At 39.4% G+C, this 23,642-nt stretch overlaps 1 protein-coding gene across 2 annotated transcripts in view; it reads right to left on the reverse strand.

Moving 5' to 3' along the window:
• Nucleotides 1-23,642, reverse strand: part of syde2 (synapse defective 1, Rho GTPase, homolog 2 (C. elegans)) — a 64,312-nt gene that overhangs the window by 36,481 nt on the left and 4,189 nt on the right. For both annotated transcript variants that reach the window (XM_088350504.1, XM_088350503.1), the window contains exons 2-3: nucleotides 8,294-8,580; nucleotides 4,531-4,882 (exon numbers count right to left, since the gene is read on the reverse strand). In XM_088350504.1, the coding sequence (XP_088206630.1) occupies nucleotides 4,531-4,882; nucleotides 8,294-8,580 (639 nt within the window). The remainder of the gene's footprint in view (nucleotides 1-4,530; nucleotides 4,883-8,293; nucleotides 8,581-23,642) is intronic.

The following is a 23,642-nucleotide window of genomic DNA, read 5'->3' on the forward strand; positions in this document are numbered from 1 at the left end:
AATCGTGCGCCAGGATGACATTCTTGGTTTATAGTCTAGAGTTCAAGTGCAAAATAGCAGAACACATTTAATCTTTATGGCAAGAGACAGCCAGAGCAAGGCAACTACCTGTAAAAAAACCCTCTTATCCCATTCTTAGCACTGGCCAAAAGAAATTTTACAAGCTGCCAACAAAGAGACGATGAGGTTGTGAATGCCCTGTGGTCAGTACCCGAGCAAACCATTATTCACGATTGTCCTTATAATTATTTTCTCACTCATACTCTGCCCACTGTCGTGAGTTTGTAAATGTTACATCCTCTAATTATCCTTTATTATCATACTTCGACACCAGAGAACAAATGTTTGCAAGGTCCATTCAGTTTGATGGTGCGGGTCATAACCTGCCCACAGATGCAGAATGAAGCTGATTCCTTGAAGTAATATTTTAAAATATAAACCATAAATCACCTAACAGAGTTGGATTTTGAATCTATATACAGAATTTATCATCTATAATCAACATATTTTGTATCAATTTCCTAAGTGACAACTTGTTAAGAGAGTACAAAACTGAAAATGATAGCATATTAAATACAAAGACAAACATACAAAAAATTTTAATTTTGGCAAGGCAACAGTTGCATTATATCCAAATAAGAACTGAAAATATTTTTTTTGAATAATTTACCCAAACTGTTTCTGTAAAATGTCACTAGAGAGCAACTGAAATCCCTATCGTTATGTGCTAGTTTGTTGTGGTAGCTTTTCTCCCTACCGCTGTAAAGTGGGCCTTTTATCACCATGATTACGCATTCAAAAACATTGCTAATTTTGCATGGATTCTTCCATGAACCAAGGGAAACGCTTTTCATAACAAAGCATTGTGTTGCACTGGAAGGACAGTTTCTGGTGATTAATCAGATAAAAAAGGATTTTGGCTCAGAGGGCCTGCCAAGGAACACAGTCTACTGTCACTTGTAGTTGCAAAACAAAGTAAAACCTTTGCTTCAATTGCACAATCTTTTTAAAGGCATTCGAATGATTGGGGCAATAATAATCTGTTAGGTATTGTTTCCAAATCTGATTATTGTTGGTGTTTTAATTGGCTTTGGGACTAACATTTTTTATCAAAAATTTACTAGCATTGAAAATGAAACAAGGTTAGGCACTAACTAGTGTTTTCCATATCGGGATCAAATAAAAGACATTTAGGACGATCCAGTTTTAAGTGCTTCAACGTTTTTGAGATGCTGCTTTAATTAATCAAGCCTATATTACTTGGCACTTTAGGACAACTCCAACTGTGAGTTGCTATTGCTCTAAACACAGTTTCTTGCAGAAGACCAGGTTAATCTTTAGTCATAATCATGAAAATTAGTCAAACTAAATCAAAACCCTTTTTGTATATTACTTTTCAGACAAAAAAATACAACATGTTGTATTCAACAAGTGCTGTATTAAAATCTAAATGTAAAATAAGAAAAGAAATCCTCCTTTTTACCCTGCCTAACATTCTAGAAAGTCAAATACAATGGCACACACACAATTATTGGAAGAAAAAAAACACAATGGCAAGGCAAAGACTAAGTGAGGAAAGGGACTTAAGGGAGGTTCTTCCACACTGATAGGGATGGTAGCAGGCCTAACCACCCCCTAACACTGTGGAGGTTACTCACAAGCGGAAACACAAAGATTTGAGTGCAACAACTAGAGAATTGAGTGAAATAGAAAGTAAAATTCAATACAGTAAAATGTGACAAGTAAACGTAATCAAACTAAATTAATATGTCAACAATAAGCCATTCTAAAAAGTGTGTCTTAAGCCTTCTCTTAATAAATATCAAAGGGCCCACAACCTTTATGTCCAGGCAGTTCCATAGACGAGGACCAAGGTGGCTAAATACTAAGGCTTTGGTCTTCACTCTGTGAAAACTTAAAAAACTGCTGCCAGAAGACCTCAAGGCCAGTGAGGGCTGATATAATAAAAGCATGTCAGACGGCCCCAGACTGTTAAAACTAGTGAAAGCACCCTTAAGATGGATCCTGGAGCGCAATGAGAGCCAATGCAAAGATTTCAAAAATGGTGTAAAGTGATCCTACAATAATTGTTTAAAATGCTTCAGTGTAAATTCCTCTTGTTCAAAATAGGCCTTACCACCGCTGTTTTATCGGTTGCGGTGTTTACAGCCACAAATATAGATGAATCAACTGAATTTAAAATCTGTTCCTCAAAGAATCCATACAATGTCTTTAAAAGAATTGCCAGAATTGGGTCCAAAAGGGAAAATTGTTGGGCTGACAAAGTGTCCTTTCATCGAACAAGGCAAAACCTGACAGTGTTTCCTCAGGTGAAGTTGACTGTCCAGCTTTTTAAAAAACTTTTACTGTGACCAGTTAAGACTGGACAAGATTTTAGTCATTTTACGTCTAAAGTAGTGCGCAAAGTCCTCAAAAAGATCATTTTTTTGGTTGCAATGGAGACGTTTTAATATCTGCTTCAATTCAACGGCCGAAGGTGAATAAAAGGAATTTGGGTTTATTTTTATAATTTGTAGTGAGATGTGAAATTATGATGTTCTTTTCTGTTTGTTTTATTTCCAATTTAGATGTTGAGATGTATGCTAGAATTCAAACAGCATTTTGAAATGATCAAACCTCTTTAGAAAGGAGTAAAGGTAAGTGCTAACTTCCATCAAATACATCTTTACACAAAAAGCTTGTTTTCTGATTTTGCTCCAAATCCTTGGATTTGACTGAAACCTTACCTATTTTTTACAGTAAATTGCTAGGAAAAAAAAACACGTTTGGACCAAATATTTTCTTTTGTGGTGAAAGATGATAGTCCAATCTTTCATTTGTTGGTGCACATGTTAGAACAGCACTCACACACTATTTTCTGTATTTTACTTACAAATTTGGCTGTCACTCAAACAGCTACTATTAGTGAACTTAAACTCAGAGAATCATTAAATTTGACAGTAAACAGACACAATCTCAAAGAAAGGACAAGTTTATGACTGTGAAACACAAGTCAGGAGCATAAACTAATCCAACGAGAGAATAGCCACTTACGACACAGTTCATCACTTGCATTTAAATAAGTGAACAGTTTTGCTGTTTAAAAAATAGCTAAATCAACACCCGAGCTCATTCTTCATTCTTGCAGAAAATATTTTACTTAAAGAGGTAAATCTAAAGTATCTAATTCCGGCAGCATACACAAATAACAAACCACTCAAGCTTGTGCTTCTTCAACAAGTAAATAGCTGTTTGCATGCCATGGAAAAGTGTTGTGCAAAGGAATAATTATAGGCTCGGTTCAGAATGTGCCAAATGGTCCAAACAACCATGTTGCCACAGAGGAAAGGATCACAGGTCTGAAGTTGGGAAAGACCATAAAGCTGAGCCAAAACGTTGTGTGTTGGTCGTCATTGATTTTGTAAAGCAAAGTTGGTAGTAATTTCCTCGAAAAAAATAATGAAAATTCAGTAAACAGGACGTTATTCATAGTTAGCTATCCGTTCTTCTTTGTTTGTAATTATTTACTCTTGTACTATATAAATCAATATTGATGAATGAGCCTTTAAAATAAAAGCAAGTTATCTCCAACCTCTTTGCAGGGGTTTCATGAGCCCTTTACCCACCAAATAGCCCTATAGCATTGCAGACCAAAAACTGATTCACCCAAACATGAAGTTCTTGCATGTTTTCATGTCCATCCTTGCTGGTAGTTCAGCATAAATCATTCAAATCAGTTAAATGATGTTAATGTTAGTGAAAAGATGAGCAGCACCACCTTGCCTGTTCAGCAAGATGCAGTAAGAAGATAAAGGCGAAGTAACATTCATTATTTAGGAAGCAGTCATTCGTTGTTACAGGCTTTGACATTATGTTGGAAAACTTGGTGCTGTTTCCATTTTTGATCGGAAAACTGCAAAGAAATTCCACTTTGATTTGAAGTCAAAAAAATGTTTTTATCGTGAATGACGTGAATTGCCCAGCAAATTTCTTGACCACGCAGAGAAGCAAAACTGTGTTTTTAAAGGTTGAAATTGGAGAGACCCTTAACATGGTGGAATAGACACGGCAAAGCTTTTGAAGCTTTCGCCCACAGAAGTCATTCTGTGTAAAAGGCTGATCAACATGGCGGTCGGTAGAGATAAGGTTTGTGTTTCCGTCTGCATTCACCCGAAAAACGGTCTGTTGGGAACTTATTTATGTTAAGCCTCGAATTAACATTGCATTTTCATTTATATTTTTTATGATAAAGTCTTTCCGAGCTCTTGATTTATTGAAAAAATATTTATATTGTTTCTACAATATTGACCACTTAAAATGCTATGTTCACGATTTCTGGGGCAGAAATATGTACCACTGTAGCTTGCTAGCTGTGAGACTTTATCACCACAGAATTCAACCAACCAATTAGCCTCGATTAGTATGATACTGATTCTCAACCACCATTCAATCATATTTTAGATCAAATAAAAGTGCCTTTTGGAGTAATATTAGTTCTTTGGTCAGAAACCAATCTGTGTCTTGACATACCTATTGATTTGCTGGTGGAGGTCCCTCCTTCTATCTGAAGTGTAGAAGCAAGCATCTGTGTGTTTTGTTGTTGCGCTTCTGTTAGCTGTACTGCAATTCCTTGTCCGCCATCTGCTGAACTGCCTGCCCCAAGCAAGTCTGGCAGACTGGTCTCCGGGATCCTCCCATTAGGATCTTTGCAAAGTCTTCTTTGAGCCTCAATTTGAGGGGAGTCAAGCAGCCGAATGGAGGGTCTATTGGACACCACGACCTCGTCGTCTTCGGGAATCGGGTTGTACCATATTTCGCCTTCGTCGTCTGCATCGTTCTCTTCTGCTGGGTCCACACTCCCTGGGTGGGTAGAGACACTCGCCTAAATCAAATTAGGAGCCAAGAAGAAAGAGAAAACAATTGCTTTAATAAATGTGTAAATGAGCTAAGTATTAAACCTGTGAGTTAAGTTACTCGTCCAAGTTAGATTAAGCCTATCAGATATCAGATGGGAGACTTGAGCTGACTAGCTAGGTTTCTGTGACTGTCCTTGCTTTGCACATTCCTATCTAAAAGCACTATTGCACACTCTATCTAGTTTAAACCAGCTAAGACCATTGGGTCACACATGGGAACATTGGTGTGCTGATTCACACTGCCTAATCGACCAAATCAACTTTTTGGAGCCTTTGGCCATTTTAATGCCAATTTATCATTAAAAACGCATTCAACATGGTGTTTTGCTCTAATAACACCATCTAAGAATTTCAGCACTTTCTTCTGTTCAGATCAGCACCCACTCCCATCTTCTGAAAACGGCTACAACCTTGCATAACAGGGAAGACACACTGACTCATCATGTCTACACGCAATGACATGCCCCACTTGGCCATCACTGGGGTCAGATTATCACGTGCAGGGTTCCTTTTTTATGGCCAAATTAAAAAACTTTCAAGGCTTATTTTTCAATTATTCCAGTACCTTCAAAGGAAGAAAATTTTGATTTATTTTTGTTATTGTTGTTGACTTTGAAGACTAAAATAAAGTCGCTATCTTGCTGCTAGCAAATACAAGTGCTATTTTGAGCTGTTCCTTTATAAGATCTTTTTGGGTCAATGGGCTGCTATAAATTGACATGAATTCTGCCATTCTGCTCAAACAATGCATGCACAGTTTTAATACGTAACACTCTTTTACTAACATGAAAAGGGCTCTATAGGTGTTGGGTAATATTTGAATTCAATACGTAGGACAAAAAGAAAAAAAAGAATAACAGTAAGAAAAGCAGAAAAAATGACCCAAATTTAGACAGATTTTTATTTAATTGATCGCTCTGAAGCAGAGTGCATCAAATCTTTCAATCTTAGAGACTTCTTATCTTTTGATCTTTGTTTTACTTGATTTATATTTTTTGCGTGTTTTTCAGAGAATCTGTGTCTAAATTGGTTAAGTATGATTTGTTGATTGTTTTTTTCCCATTCTATTGTTTGTTTATAGCACTGAAGAGTTCATATTTATAATTTTCACTTTAATGTTTTGCATTTACATGGATTTTGTGTGGATTTTTTACTTTAAATCTGTTTTGCATTTTACAATTCTTTTTTGAATATCTGTGAATATTTTAATTCATATTTCATGTGTTTTGCAGGGATCTGCAAAATATATTGATTTACAAAATAATTTGGTGCATAATGTTTTACTGTTATAGATATAATATTGGGGCGGCATGGCGGCTGGATGGTTACGGTGCAGCCCAACACGGCAGAGGTCCAGGGTTCAATTCCAGTTCTGCCCATGCTTGCTGCATAGGTTTCCTCCATAATTTCCATTTTCCTCCCACATTCCAAAGACATGTATGTCAGGTTAATTGGCCAGGCCAAATTGTCCCTAAATGTGCATGAGCGACTGAGTTGTATGCTTCCCTAAGACTGGATGGATATATATATATATCTATATATCACAAAAAAAAAATCAAAGGAGCCGTTTGGGAGCCAAAAGAGCCAGTTTACTAAATAGAGCTATCCTATTAGGTGCGACCAGTAGGGGGCAGTAATGCTTCATATGACAACGCCATAATGACAAGACACCAGAACAAGCCGTGTCTGTGTCATTTTCATACCCTTTTTTTAAAATGTCTTCATTTATTTTCTTGGTCTATAAAGTCAGACTGCCAAAAAACATGGCAATCGCAACAATTTAAAACATTTTCAGCACTTCACCAAAAATGCAAGCATTTCTCGACCTTGAAAACACAACATTAAAATTAAAGCATTTTCAAGGATTTTAAGTACCTGTCCGAAGTTTGGACATTGCTTGGCCCATCAAGGCTAAGCAGAATTTAGTGCACTCAGGAATACGTTGTGTAATTACTTTCTTTATATTTCAATCCATATTAGCTCAAGCAAAAAAAGAAAGTGGCAGGACAAATATGTTCGATATGGATTCTCATGTATCACGGAATTGGATGGTGGTCAGCCTCCTATCTGTATGACAAGTTAAGAAACTCTAGCCTTGCACCGGCAAAACTAAAGAGACAAATCGAGAAGCTGCATTTAGAGAGGTAATGTAAGAACACAATACTTGCTGAATTCAAGTTTAAGAGAGCCCGATTCAATGATAAGGCCGCTCTGCTTGGTCTTAGATTTGTACCCACTAACAAACCGATCGTCAAAGCATCATTCAGAGTTGTGTACATGATCATAAAGCAGAGCAAGCCACACACCATTGGTGAAACACTTAAGTCAGATGCGTTAAAGATGGCGAATCTGCTAATCGGAACAGTGGCCGATGGTAAATTATCCCAAATTCGTCTTTATTTATTCAAAAATATGAAATATGTTAAATGGTTTTGACAATGGTTTAACCTGACACCACTATATAAATGTGAATTGCAAGACTGGGCGAAACACTAAGAAAGTGACTGCCTATGCCTTGTTTTATGCATAACAACAAAAAAGAAGAAAAGAAAAAAACTCTTTTGCCTTTTTGTCTCTTGAAAAAACTCAGCTTTGGATCTTATACAGACGCTCCCTTACTTACGATCATTCGACTTAAAATAAACGGTAGATACGAACATTTTTTTCGGGATGTCGAAAAATATCCCGACATTGCTAGAATTTGTACTGTGTGCACCTTTTTCCGGGTACAGGACATTACTGTAGTGCTTCTTTCTGCTACTACCGTTGTGTGGCGCTATGAGAGGTCACCCAGCATCCACCCGGAAGAAAAAATATCCGCTTCCCTTTCCTAGTGCGTGTGTAAACATTCCATACTGTCTATATTATGTCGATACTATCTTTAGCGCGCTAAGAACTTTGACATTTTTATTTTTTAATAGCTCGTGCATCCATTCAATATGGTTGGAGTAACGTATAAAGTAGAGGCGAGCCGTTTCTTTTGAAATGAAAGTGGAATAAGAAAGCTTGATGCGGTTGAGAAAATGGTTGGATCGCTTTTTGTTGGCCACTCTCTGACACAGATGAGGACATCTTGAAGCTTATCTTCCAATAGTAAGTTACATTTAACTTTATTTATCTTTATAGAGCATGTTATTTGATGAAATGTTTATTTTTTAGTACAAAACAATACAGGTTACTTAAACAAGCCTTAATCATACAAAATACAGCACTGAAGCAACTTACGAACAAATTCAATTTACAAACAATCGTCCATAAGTAGGGCAGCGTCTGTACACATTTACTTGACTGACCTTAAGGTCAGGAGCTGTTCCATCAGTGAGATCAAACCTGGTTATCTTTAAGCACCAAATTGATATTTTTAATATAATATTAACCTTGGGTAGATGTAGTTGGTCTGGCCTTGAAGACGGGTCTCCTGAACTTCTCACTTGCTCGGGTGATGGACTTGGTGGAGGTGGTAGCTGAGTATAGCCTGGGCAGGCCTCCTCCTCACTTCCTAGCTTGCCTTGCAGCTCATCCTTATTGCATGGGTTCTTTGTGGGTGTACTGTGCTGCAGCCAGTTGCGCTTCTTGGCAACTGTGATGGTGTGGAGGTGTGGTCGCCATGCTGAAAGATGATTGGCTCTGGCAGCCTCTTGAGTTGGGACATTCTCAGTGAGAGCTGGATATGTGAGAGAAAAGAGGGTTAGAGAAGATGACATTGACATCAGGAGCCATTCAGTTTTGTCTCCGCCTTGCCCCCAAAAAGATCACGGGTTTGCCATGCCAATCCCAGAGAAAGATCGCAACCTGGACTGTTCACCAGTAAACTCAAGGCACCTACATTCATTGTGCCCGAAACAACCACATCACCCTGGTGGCAAGAATTTGTTTATCTCAATTTCAAACTGAAATTCAATCCTAATCCAGATTGAATTTATTTCATGCCCTGATTTGAAATATCTGTATCATGAAACCAAAATTGAACTCTTTGGAAACACACATATACATTGAAAAACAATACTTAAAACTTTGAAAAACAGATATATTATGATCACAAGATTGTGGCCAGTTTGGCGATGAAAAATCTGAAAAATCTCAAGATGCTCTTGATACTGTATGGAGATTCATGCTTCTCACATTTGTGGAATAACAATATTGAATTGCAACTGCACTAAAAAAGCTTCATGTCACATTTTGTTGTCATGTGCTCCAATTGACTGAGAGAGCAGTGGACACAAAGTAATGTTTTGACAGAAAAGTGTAAAATAACTACTGATATGACTCCGTTATCTGAATGTACCTGCCGCAAAGGCCAGAGCATTCCCATGTTAAATCAACCTACAATAACAAGCTGCTAGAGGCTAGTGCAGGAATTAAATACAACCATTCCATTTTGGGCTTGTCACCTTCACATTTTTTATATCTTGGCAAACCACTACATTTGTAAGGGTATTATTTTAATCATCTCAGAAATTTGTCTCCATTTGAGGGAAGCAGATGCTAGCATGCAGCTAGTGTGCCGCTCTTTAAATTGCTTTCTTACACTGAAATTTTGTTTTACTTTTGTATAATAACAATAACATCATGTAGTCACTGCAATTATGTGCTGTGTTATCATTTGGAGATCTGTAATTGTTATTTTGTTAGTCATATACTCTCAGTCGGAAATGACATCACAAGGGAAGTTTAACGCTTTGGGGGCTTTTATAAAGGTACGATGCTACTTTGCGGATTTTCGCTTTTTACGGGTGGTTCTGGTCCCCATTAACCATGAAAACTGAGGGATGTACCACTATGTACCACTTCTTTCTATCCTATACCAATACTGTCGCCGTGCAGATCAGTCATACTTCATTGATCCTTCTTGATGCAATTATTTACCAAGCGAAAAAACTTTTACATGTGGATGTAATATGTTTTTTCAGAACAACAGTGTTTAACCAAGTTAAACAGACATTTTCATCTCTGCTTCAACCTCAAATGCAGAATGCAGTATGCACCAATTTCCTCTTCGTGTCACAGCATGTTCTTCATGTGTGGAGGCAAGGAAGCCCCATACACAAAGAAGAAAGTGCCAGTTTGACGAAGAAGAAAAAACATGGTGGAAATCACATGTGAATGACAACCACAGAGTGTGGGCATGAATTTGAAGATATATTGTATACCGCACAGGCACACCATCATCATTTCCTTTCTTCTGTTATTTTTCCTCACTATTAAGTTAAAATGCCCAGAAAAAAATGACTATAAAAAGGGAGACTATTCAGGTTTGCACCAAGTTTTTTTTCATCATAACCCACCACTTTACCTAAAGTGGGGGGAACTTGCTTGTGTTATTGGCATTTTAAGTCTCTCCACAATTATTTTGTACCACGCTGTTGTCCAGGACTTTTTGGAGCATTGTTTTGTTTGTTTAATAAGAATTTACATATATACCAAAGCCATATCCCCCTAGTGGGAGGTGGCTAGAGTCATTTCTGACTTTTTTTGGGAGATTGATTTAGAGGAGGGGATTCCCAGCCCCCTCGCTCAACCCAACTGAGGTGTTGGGAGTCATTAGGTGACCAAACCCCCCAATTCCAACCCCTAATGCTGAACGCCAAGCAGGAAGGCAACGGGTACCAATGTTTAAGTCTTAGGTATGACATGGCCGAAGCTTGAACCACAACCTCCCAGTCTCGGGGCGGGCGCCATACCCCCAAGGCCACCGAGCTGGTAATAAGAATGTATTAAAACAAATTCTTAGCATATAATAGTATTATGTATTTATCAATTTATAGCAAGACTGCGAAAAATGATCGTGTTAATTATCACCCGAGAGCAAATAAAGGCCGGTTTGGGGTCTATGTTGCATAAATATGCACAACTACGCACAAAAACGGTTGAATTTTTAAGTTTTAAGGGAGTAGGTGTGTGTGTGTGTGTGTGTGTACATATATGTGTGTCTGTCGACTCAATAAAAGAGGGGAGGAGTTTAGATATGATCACCATCCTTTACAGGCAGTCAGGTAGGTTACCCCAGATGTGAAAACTGCCACAGAAAAGCGGACTTGGCATTTTTGGTTTTGCTGAGTCCTCAGCTTTCCCAAAAAGACATTCTACTCTCTCAGGCCAGAACAGGCTGGGGCAGGATCATAATTGTTCAGAAGCAATCAGGTAGGTCACTGTCAAGGTGAGAATGCAAAACAATAAAAAAAATTAAAAATTGTTTAGCACTTTTGGTTTTGCTTACTCAGCAGATTTTCCAGAAAAAACATTCTACTTTCCCAGGCCGGAACAGATTTGGACAGGATCATAATTGTTCACAAGCAATCAGGTAGATCACTCTAGAGTTGAAAATGCAAAATAAATAAATGTATAAATAGATAAATAAATTGCTTTGAATTTTTGGTTTTGCTTAATCAGCAGTTTTTCCCTAAAAACATTCTACTCTCCAAGGCCAGAACAAGTTTGGCCAGTATCATAATTGTTTACAAGCAATCAGGTAGGTCACTCTAGTGGTGAAACTACAACGCCAAAAAAAAAAGACCAAGCACTTTCGGTTCTGCCTAGTCAGCAGTTATTCCAGAAAGACATTACGTTCTTCCAGGCCTGGACAACATTCCATTTTAACACAATGTCTTCCAGTTAGTTAGAAAGATGAATCTTTAAGTGGAAAAAATGCCCAAAAGGTTTTTCTGCCTACAATTTTTTTTCCAGAAAGACATTGCACTCTAGCAGGCCAGAATGACATTTAATATCAATGCTATCTTTTACAGCAGTCAGGTTGGTTACCCCAAATGCGAGAACTGCCCCCACAAAAGCTGAGCATTTTTGTTTTTTACAAGCAATCAGGTAGGTCACTCAAGAGGTGAAAATGCAGAAAAGAAATAAGGGTAATTTACTTCAGAGCTTTAGTTTCAACGGTTTAAAAATTTCGGTTCAACTTGAAATTGTAATCTTAATTTACCTTCTTTTAAAAAAAATTGTGGCACTAAAATCTTGGATGTGCGTCTCAATGTCATGAGGAAAGTTATCCAGTCTCATGATTCCTTCTAGTTTAGTGGGGAAAAGCGGGAATTTCTTTGTGGTTGGAAAACATCTGTGATTTTGAGCACCGAAATGCTGAAATGTCAGTTTTCGACATTGCACAAGGGATTACTTCACCACTGTCAGCAAACATCTTTCCACCTTGGTAATAAGAAAGCAACGGATCACGAAGTCCTGTAAAATCCGTGCTTTTATCAGGGATTCAATTTTCTGTTGTCTCGTGAGTTGGATGAAACCTTCCAGGCACTACATTTAAAAGTCTTCCTGTCAGAAAAAATCCTAAATGCTATCTAGCGCGGATGGGAAAATATTTAGATGACATCAACGTCTAGAAGCCTAAAAAGCTGAATTGAAGAAAACTATACACAGATAGCTCTTTACGTAGCCTCCTTTTAAACAGAATTTTATTTTACATACCGTTTGCAAAGAACATTGTAACACCACCGTATCACCAAGTATACATGAAAACATGGTGTAATAATACTGAGTAATAAGTTATGTCAAGAACCAAAACAGGAAACAGGAAGCTGAACCCAATCGCATAACGTTACTCACAGTTTATTGGGGAGAGGAGGAATGAGCGCACACTCGATCTGTGGATCGTTGGTCGCGGAAGTAGATTGATCACCACGAGGAAGTGGTCAAAATCAAACAACTCGGGGCAAGAACAAAATTGGGCGCCGTGGCAACCGTGACAGAACCTGCCGCCACACGGCCGGGACCAATTGGGCGCCATGGCAACCATGACAAAGTTAATTCTGTTTTTAATATTGGAAAAAATGCAAATGAGATTTCATAGGATGACAATGAAAATTTGACTATAATTGTCCACCCTTGTGCTGTGGAATGCTCTTCCCCCTGAGATTTGATCTGCAACCTCAGTGAAAATGTTTAAATCTTAAAACACACTTCTACTCGGTAGCATATGAATCATCTATATTTTATGTTGATAATATGTGTATCATTTGCCCTCATGTAGGTTTTAGATGAGGGGATGGTGTCATAATAGTCTGTAATAATAGTTTGCAATAGTCTTTCATCTGTGCAGCCCTTTGAGACTTTTTGTGATTAAGGCCTATACAAACAAACATGACTTGACTTGACCTTGATATTTTAACTATAACATCTTGTCGCTATCGGCCAATTGTGTTGCAGTTTGTTGATTCCAAGACCCCTCAGGGGTGATCTGTGTTTTGCTACGTTAAAGGGTTAATAGAGAGTGGTTCAGATGAGAGCTTTAGAACGAGGTGGGATCTAACAATCTGAAGGCCCCTCTTCTTAGTCCTCCGTGCAAGTTAAAAATCCATTGATGTCTTCTCTCCTTATTTTGAATGTCTACTGAAGTTTAGACTTAAGTACAGACACTGCCCGACATATGAACTATTTTTTGTATGTTTAAGGTTCATATAAGAATGTTTAAGGCTTCTTTAAGTAACAGGTATTGTTTTGTACTAAAAATAAACATTTCATAAAATAATATGCTCTATAAACATAAATGAAGAGACGTTTAACTGACTTTTGTAAGATGTGCTTCATGAGGTCCTCCTGCGTGTTAAAAAGTGATTAAAAAAAAAGCGTTCCGACCATTATCTCAACCGCATCAAGCTTTCTTATTCCAGTTTCACTTCAAAAGAAACGGCTTGCCTCTTCTTTACACTTTACACCAACAATATTGAATGGATGCACGAGATATTAAACAATAAAATGCCAAAGTTCTGAGAGCGCTGGAAATTCAGTACACGTATCACTGTGTGTTTCCATACGAACTAGAAAGAGGAAGCGATTTTTTTACTTCCGGGTGGATGCTGGGTGACCTCTCAGTAGCGTCGGAAAGAAGCACCACAGTAATGTCCTGTACTTGGAAAAAGGTGCACACAATAAAAAAATCTAACTTACAGCAATGTCTGGATATTTTTCGACATCCCAAAAGAAATGTTAGTATCTACCCTTTTACGTAAGTCGAATGGTCGTAAGTAGGGGACCGTCTGTATTTGTTTTCCTTTAGCACATTTGATATATATTGTAACTAGTTAGGTGCCGATCTAAACAGGATTATTCAATGTCCATTCAAGTCCAAGCTTCAATGCTGCTTGTCACTCAAGACAAGAGGAATAAGAAAATGTTATCAACATGCCAGCTTGCCATTTTCTTGTAGGGGTCTTTCATAACTGGAAGGGGAAACGTGTGCTGACACGAACAGCATTCCAGACAACATCTTAAGGTTTACGGCATTAACTGTTTCCCCTGCCAAACTTTTTTGCTCACCTAACATAAATCAATTGTGTTATGCCATTAGATCATCTATGGCTAAAAGCTGTCAATCACGATTTTTTGGGAAGCGAGGGATACTAAATTCCCATTAATTGTCATTTCTGGGGAAAAATGTCTGCAGAGCTTAATGTGCAATTTTGGGTGAAATCCGATGTTTCGGTGAGATTGTTCACATTTCCAACTTAATGTAACTTGTATGCGACTTAATCGCCACAACTGTCACACATGCACAGGAGGACATTTAACGTCACACACAATGCACTCTTGTTTGTTAAAGTATTCATGGATATTAACAGCAGAGCGTTGTCCTCCCCAATATTAATTAAATCTAAACCTCACTTCACTCCCGTTAAATGTTATCTGTGTGGTGGGATTTAAATGTAAATATTGGTAAATTCCACTGGTGGATACTACCCCATTAAGAACAAACTCGAGGGACATGCAATGCGATGTTGGTTGCTCCCGGGTTACAAAATAAACAAGTGTTCCTCTACCATCAATGTGTGATTTAATGTAACTCCGTGTTTTCATCAGCTGATGTTGTTTATTTCTCTGCTTTCTCCCGCTGGTTGAAGGCAGTATAGTGACATCTGCCGCCTATCGATGACGTACATGTTGCATGAATGCGCCTTGACCGTTCAGACAGAAGTTGAATTTCAAAATATCGAATATGTATCGGATTTAGGACCACATATGAAAATGGCCTGGGTCTGGTGTGAAAAAAAAAAAAACAGATATGGGCCGTTCAGACTAACTTTATCAGATCGGATACAGGTTGCGTATGTGGAAAAAAAAAAAAAAAAGATTTACCCGCAGTGTGGATCCATCCATCCATCATGTTTGACTTATCTGGGGTCGGGTCGCGGAGGCAGCAGCCTCATAAGTGAGGCCCGACCTCCCTATCCCAACCCACTTCATACAGCTCACCTGATGGGATCTCGAGGTGTTTCCAGGCCAGCCTAAAAAAGTGACCTCACCAGTGTGTCCTGGATCAGCCCAAGTGCCTTCTGTCAGTGGGACATGCCTGGAACACCTCCCGAGGGAGGCGTCTAGTAGGCATCTTTACCTGATGCCTGAGCTACCTCAGCTGGCTCCCCTACAGAGAAGCAGGTGAGGGTGTGGTCTGAGGGGGCAATGGAGGCACTACAGGACTGCTTTGATTGCACTGATTGGGACATGTTTAAATCGGCTGCCACTTACAACAACAAAATAAATATAGATGAGTACGCCATTTCTGTGTCAGCCTATATCAGTAAATGTGCAGAAGACGTCAGCAATACCAAAACTATATGCACCCGTGCCAATCAGAAGCCCTGGATGACTGCTGAGATACGCAAACAACTAAAAGTACGGAACTTTGTCTTTAAATCTGGTGACATGGAGGCGCTGAGATCAGCGAGGGCTAACCTGAACCGTGCTATCAGACTAGCAAAGCGAACGTACAGTCAAAAAATCCAGGAACGTTTCCTCAACAAAACCAACACCAGGGATATGTGGAAAGGCATTCAGGCCATTACCAAATACAAGCCAACCACCGCCCCAGTGCAGGACACTAGCATGGACTTTCTGAATGACCTCAACAAATTCTTTGGAAGGTTCGAGGCACAAAACGGCACCACTGCAGCGAAAGCGGTTCCAAATCAGGACGAAAGAGCACTCCACCTGGACTCATCTGACGTGAGGAAGACCCTGAGAAGGGTCAACACAAGGAAGGCTCCAGGCCCGGACAACATTCCGGGGCGGGTACTTAGGGAGTGCGCCGATCAGCTGGCTTGTGTACTAACAGACATTTTCAACACCTCGCTAGACCAAACCAAAGTACCATCATGCTTCAAATTTGCCAACATCATCCCAGTGCCAAAGAAACCCCAGATCTTATCATTCAACGATTACCGGCCCGTTGCACTGACTCCTATCATAATGAAGTGCTTTGAGAGACTGGTTAAAGAACACATCACCTCCAGTCTCCCCTCCTCATTCGACCCCTTTCAGTTTGCCTACAGGACAAACCGCTCCACCAGGGATGCCATCTCCTCTGCGCTTCACCTGAGCCTGACACATCTAGAGGAGAAGAACACCCATGTGCGGATGCTGTTCCTGGACTTCAGTTCAGCATTCAACACCATCATCCCACAACATCTGGTAGACAAAATGAGACTCCTGGGTTTTAACACCCCCCTGCGGAACTGGCTGCTGGACTTCCTCTGTGACAGACCCCAATCAGTGCGGATAGGTCAGAACAGTTCAGATGTCATCTACCTCAGCACGGGCTCCCCCCAAGGCTGCGTCCTAAGCCCCTTGCTGTTCACCTTGATGACACACGACTGCGTCCCTAGGTCCGCCACAAACCACATCGTGAAGTATGCTGACGACACAACAGTGGTGGGCCTCATCAGGGATGACAACGACCTAGCCTACAGAGAGGAGGTGGAGCAGTTGGTGGGCTGGTGCAGGGACAACAGCCTGGTCCTGAATGTTGACAAAACTAAAGAGATCATTGTCGACTTTAGGAAAAACCAGCCCAACCATGCCCCACTTTGCATCAACAACAAGGCTGTGGAGGTTGTCAGCAGTATCAAGTTCCTAGGGGTGCACATTACAAACAAACTCACCTGGTCCGTGAACACTGCATCACTGGTTAAGAGGGCACAGCAGCGCCTGTACTTCCTGCGGAGGATGAGGAGAGCCCACCTGCCCCCACCCTCCCTCATCACATTCTACAGGGGCACCATAGAGAGTATCCTGACCAGCTGTATCTCTGTGTGGTGTGGAGGCTGCAGCGCTACCGACTGGGGTAGTGTGAGGAGGGTAACGAGGATAGCAGAGAAAATAATCGGGACTACACTTCCCTCCATTCAGGACATTGGCCAGAAGCGCTGCCTATCCCATGCTAAGAACATTACCGGGGACCCCTCTCACCCCCATCATGGACTGTTCACTCTGCTAGCCTCTGGGAAGAGGTTCTGCAGTGCGCGGTGCAGGACCACCAGGCTCCGCAATAGTCTAGTCCCCCTGGCCATTAGACTGTTAAATGGTCAATCTAACATATAGTTAACTTAAATCTAAACGGCTGCTAATCTGACTTTTTGCACTACTGGCAGTTTTTTATAGCTTGCCACTCATTGCACATTGCTCTCTGCACTACGGTAATTACAGCGTTATTGTTACAGTGTTAATGTTACTGTGTACCTGACTTGTTAACCTGACTGCCCATTTTGCACATCTGGTTAGCTAGTCTTCTTGCACTATCGGCACTATGGTAAAATACTATACGTAGCCAATTACAATACAACTTTATTTATATCTGTACATTCAAGGAAACTGTGGGGGGCAGATGCATCGACATTTCGTTCTGTATACACGTGTACTAGAATGACAATAAAGTAGATCTGAATCTGAATCTGAATCTTAATCAATGCAGAAGAGCAGTGGCTCTACAACGCAGAATCCCTGCCGGATGACCAAGCTTGTTACCCTGCCCCTAAGGGAGAGCCCAGCCATCCTGCGAACTCATTTCGTACGCTTGTATTTAGGATCTTGATCTTTCGGTCATGACCCACAGTTCATGACAATTGGTGAGGGTAGGAACCTATTTAGACCGGTAACTTGAAATTAGACCCCGTTTTTGTTTTTTTAGTATCTGTGAGTACAAAACTATAGAGCACTCTGATCAGTTTTGGTCTGAAAAAAGTGGTCTTGAACATCCCTGACGTTGTTAATCAACCTGTTACATACTGTAGTTATATTATATTACTGTTTTTTATACATACAGTGCCTTGCAAAGGTATTGCCGTCCAAAGACTTTGTCATATTGCTTTATTTCAGGCTTCAAACTTATAGATAAGCAACCAAAAAATGGTCTTACGATCAACAAGATGTGAGATATAATTGATAAAAGAAACCAAATCTATCCAACATTATATATAGTGATAAAGAAAAAAATGAAAAGTAGTTGGATTAAATGTGGCACACCGATCACAAATTTTGCCACCGCTGCTCGAACCCACCCCAAAAATGTCAGCCCCAGTACTGATTTGCTGCAGTGGTTAGCGAGTGTGCGGCACAGTTCTGAGGTCATGAGATCGAACCTCCAGTGTGGATTTTTCTGCATTGAACATGGACAATGGGGCATGGTTGTCAGTATGCAAAAGGGAAAAGGAAGCCAGTTCTATTGCACACTTCATTGCACATTGATGTTATCGACTGTTTTTATTTTTATCGATTTCATGTCATTTCATCATTGTCACTACTGGCCAATCATGTTGCTGTATTATGATTTCCATACCCTTTTGGGCAGATCAGCTTTTGTAACCTAGGAGATTTGATAAAAAATAAAGTACTCATGGCATTTAGAACAGGTTGTAATTTCTTATGTGTTGATTGGGCTCTCCCGTTTTCCTTGCAAGTTTAAAATCCATGACGTCTCCTCTCCTTATTTTAAGTTTCTACTTAACCATTTACTTATCAGTATTGAAGAAAACATCCACTAATCCATCATTGACAGGTGTATGGCTCCATAGTCAAACTGAAAGGGTCTTATTGGGTTTCACTGTTTTTATTTCTAAAAGATACTGGTGACCTATTACTCAATACAGAGAAAACTAGTTTTATCTATCTATCTATATATCTACCTATCTATCCATCTATCTACCCTGGTCATATCCCTCGAGAGGGGTGACCGACAGCAAGACAAACACATAAACAAACAAAACAGAGGAAGGAAAAAAGGAAAAAGTTGCAAAAAAAATAAAAATAAAAAAATAATTGACCATGGCCAACCCAAATGCCCAAACACCCAAACAAGTTAAGCACCTCGGCACCCAAGTTGGTCATTCTTTCGTCCCCCCAGATGAATATATATATATATATATATATATATATATATATATATATATATATATATATATATATATATATATATATATATATTTGCATAACAGAGCTGCACAACCTGTTCCCTGCGGCACGGCACTGCGTCGAGGATGCGTTGAGCCAACATAAATCTCACACCCCTTCAAGGTAACAGATGGCTAAGCACAATAATATAAGGTTTGCAAGTCAGTGTGGGAGGAAGAAAGAAGAGGTGGCGCTGAGATGAGAAGTGTTACGGTTTGGCGATAGTGCTAAAAAACAGAGGAACACATATTTCCTGGATGTACTATCAAACATGTTTAGTAGTACCATCTAAACCTCTTTCTAATTATTTAGAAGGACTGATGGGCATGCTTTTTCTTGCAAAGATTTGATCCACTTTCCCACCAGCTTCCTTTTCAACACTCCTTCTCACAGCCTCTTCTTTTCATAAGAGCAAAGCCAAAACACACAACTGTTTTTGGCGATGTTGTGTACAGCGTTGTGCCTCTCATTCAAGAAAGGAGCTCTTAAAGTTTGCCATACATTCCTGTTGATCGTCATTCATATACCAATAAAGGTTCTTTTTTATCTTTTTTCATCTCTAAAAAATAGAGATTGTCCAGGTGTTGTCATAAGTATGCACTAACCTGCCACTGAGGTATCTTTAAAGGCCAATCAGCATTAACCTGTTTTCCAGAGATAAAATGTAACTGGTTCTTAACAACTGTCATGTTATTTTTCAGTGGACAACAGTGTTGAGAATCAATAGGTTACAAATGAACCCGTTCCTGGAATGCAATTACTTTTATCTGTAAATAGTGAGGTAAAACGGTATTAATACATTTTTCATAATACTACTGTGGTTACTGCTATATGTGTTACTATGTTACTCCGCAACTCTTTTAAATGCAGATCATTAAATACTGTCCTCCAATTTCTGAGCTGTTGTCACAAACGTAACTCGCCTGGGAAAGCAATCTCTGAAGGATGTTTATATTTACACACAAAGAACAATTGAGTATAGTTATGGTGGCGCCGACTCAAGCACTTAGTATGAGAACGCTGAATTTCTTCTCATGTAGATATTCTTCCTACCGTATATACTCCCACCCTTGCCAAATTTATTAACTACAAATCAAAGTACTGGAACCAGCTTTAATGTGCATATTCTGCTGTTTGTCACCACTAGCAAATAGTATGCAGTTATTTGTAACTTGATAGTTACTTTCACAGTACAGTAATCCCTTGCTATTGCGGTTTACTCTTTGTGGTTGTGCTACTATGAGGATTTTCATTTTGTTCTGCATTCTGATTGGCTAAACAAACAAATATTTTTTTCCATCGCCAACAAAGTTGGTACTCTCCAACAGCTAATTCCGCTCTGGAGCCACATGCGGGTCTTTGGCGCTCCATACTGGCTCCCTGGGGCTTTTTCAAAAATGTTTGATAATGGAAAAATATATGTTTTCTGGAGGAAAGAACCCAAAAGTAAATATTTTTTATAATGTCAACATGATGGCAGTAAAGTGTCATGTAAAGTGGATCGGGCCCTTAATCCATACATTGTGCAATATAACAGCAACATTATTTTTAACAATATATTTTGACAGTAGAGAAGTTATTTGTAAAAAGTACACTACTCTTATTTGTTAAACAAATAATGGAGCCTGTAAATAGGGTTTATTCTTGATTAATAAGTAAAAATTAGATAATCCAATAAGTAAATGAAGTTTTCTACTTCGCAGGTTTTGACCATCGCGTTTGTGGAATGCAACCCTGCGAAAAACGAGGGATTACTGTAACGTGTTACTTTTTGGTGTCAGCAATTACTTTATAAATGAAGTAACTAGTATTTATAACTAATTAGATTTTTAATAACATATCCAACAATGCTGGACAACAACAACAAAAAATGACCACTTCTGGAGTTGAATAAAAACGTTTTGATTTTGTAGCTTAACTGGTGTTTCACAAGGAATATATGGATCTTCCTACTGTGTTTAGATGAGCAGAAGCACATGCGAAATGTAATAATTCCTCACCCTAAACTTTGTTTACAAATAAGGTCATAAAATACTGTCTTAAAAGAATTAACAAGCTTAAATAAGAAAATGTGTGTGTTGGCATTTGTGTCTGTTACTGGTCTTTACTAGACCCTCAGGTTTCTTCGCTCTCACTCAACTCCGTCTTTAAAACGTACCCACAACAAACTTCTGACAATTCAGTACCAGTTAAGTGGGTTGTGAGGAAAATGTAGTCATAATTCTGACCTGAGGCCATAACTATCACGTTATACTTGCATTATCCTGTTATTTTGAATCCTTTGAGTAAGCAAACATTGTTCATTCATAGGGCGAAAGTGACGCCACGCAAACAAGTTAAAGAGCGGGAATGGAATCCCAAAAATTCAATCCAATGTCTCCTTTAAATGCAAGTTACCATGGAGCTGCCCTGAGTTAATGACTGGGGAGGAAGGCAACATGACAGCCCAACCCCCTTGCCCTCAAACACAACCACAGACTTAGTGCACTGGATCCAGGCCTGCTTTGGATTCCTTCGGCCACAGCTGTGGAAATGTTCAGGGAAATTAAAAAAAAGCAAACGTTTGGGAAAATGGTATTTATTTTCTTTGAAAAAAAAAAAAAGTTTCCTCAAACTTAGCGTCTGCACTAGAATTGTCTCTTGGGTATACACATTTTACTGTATAGATTAATGACAGAGTAAAGTCACGTGTTTTTGCAGGCAAATAGGCACATGATGTCCTGCCAACAAATGTCTGTGTTATTTGTAAAGAATGCAATTTATGTTTATTTTAAGGAAATCATTCTTTCTTAAAAGGGAAGTTTAGTTTTGGGGCACTTTCAAATCATGTTACCTTACTTGTACATTTCCCTGCATTTTATTAGATTTTCCGTTTATCCATTTTCTTCCGCTTATCCTGGGGTCGGATCGCGAGGGCTGTAGCCTCAGCATGGAAGCCCAGACATCCCTATCCCTAACCACTTCATCCAGCTCATCTGACTGGATCCCGAGGCGTTCCCATTCCAGCCTAGAGAGGTAGCTTCTCCATTGTGTACTGGGGCGTCCCGGGGGCCTCCTGCCTTTGGGACATGCCAGGAACTCCTCCAGAGGGGAGGCGTCCAGGAGGCATCCTTATCAGATGCTTGAGCCACCTTAACTGGCTCCTCTCAATGCGGAGGAGCAGCAGCTCTACACTGAGTCCCTACCGAATGACCAAGCTTCTCACCTTATGTCTAAGGGAGAGCCCAGCCGCACTGCGCAGGAAACTCATTTCACTCCGGGATATGTTCTTCCGGTCATGACCCAAAATTCATGACCATAGGTGAGGTTAGGAAAGTAGATCGACCAGTAAATTCAGAGATTTGCGTTTCGGCTCAGCTCCTCCCTAATCATGATGGACAAGTAGAGGGTCTGGCGGACCTGACCAGGGAGGCTGAGAAGTTTGTTTCATCTGTAGTTGGAACACACTCCGGTCCCCCTTCTTAAAAGGGGGGACTACCAGCACAGTCTGCCAGTCCAAAGGCACTGTCCTCAATGAGTTGTTCAATTGTAAAAGTAACTAGTTACCAGGGAAAGTAACTATATCTGTAACTTTTTTAAAAAGTTGTATGTTAAAGAATTTGAAATTTTCAAAGCAGTATTCGAGTCAGTGGACTAGAGAAGAACAGACAGGTAGTTACGCAATAAAACATTCTTGTATTTGGTGCAGCTCACAAGCAACACCTTTATCCTAAACTTGAAGTGCCAATAACAAAAATAAACAGTAAACAACAAAACAAAATAACAATCAACAGTAAACATTATGAAGTTAGTTTAACAAAATTAATTTAACTCAAGAGGGAGTCCTTAGGGGACACCCTGGTCCTGGCATCCACCATGTTGGAGATATCTGTATCAGACAAATTTCTGGTGCAATACTGGTATCATATTGAAAGTAAAATAGTCATATCGGTCCTCACCTACTTAGTTTATCGAATTTGAATGTCTAAAACACGTGTCAAACTCAGGACCAGGGCCTAATACGGCCCACCACATCATTTTATGTGTCCAGCGAGAGCCTAAAATGTCAAAGCATCTGAAAATAAACGTGTCAATAGAGTGCTTTGATCAAAAACTGCATATCCCAAAACGCTTGTCGACTACCCGCAAAGTGAAAGCTAAACGTCACTACATGCCAGTATTTCGATATCAATGTTGTGGGGTGGAATTGAAAATTATACTAAACAGGTCCAAGAATGTTATTATTTTGTTATACTGGGTTTATAAGATATATGGAATTGTTTTTTTTTTATGTTACTGTAGTGTTTGTGGCTTAAATAAATAATAACTGCAGAGTTGGTTTACAAGAAAGAATAGCTACATGTATTTTACGTACCATTCATTTACATTTAGTTCCATTTACAAGTTACATTTGGCCCTTTATGGACCTCCGATATGCTGATATGGCCCTCGGTGAGAACGAGTTTGACACCCCTGGACTAAATTATTGGGGAATTTTAACTCTTTGTTGAAATGCTGTGGCTGTTGTTTTTTTAATCAAAGGTTATTATAGATGGAAATTAGAAC

The sequence above is a fragment of the Urocampus carinirostris genome, chromosome 12, assembly GCF_059441175.1.
Source record: "Urocampus carinirostris isolate Australia breed hairy pipefish chromosome 12, RoL_Ucar_1.0, whole genome shotgun sequence".
NCBI lineage: Eukaryota > Metazoa > Chordata > Actinopteri > Syngnathiformes > Syngnathidae > Urocampus > Urocampus carinirostris.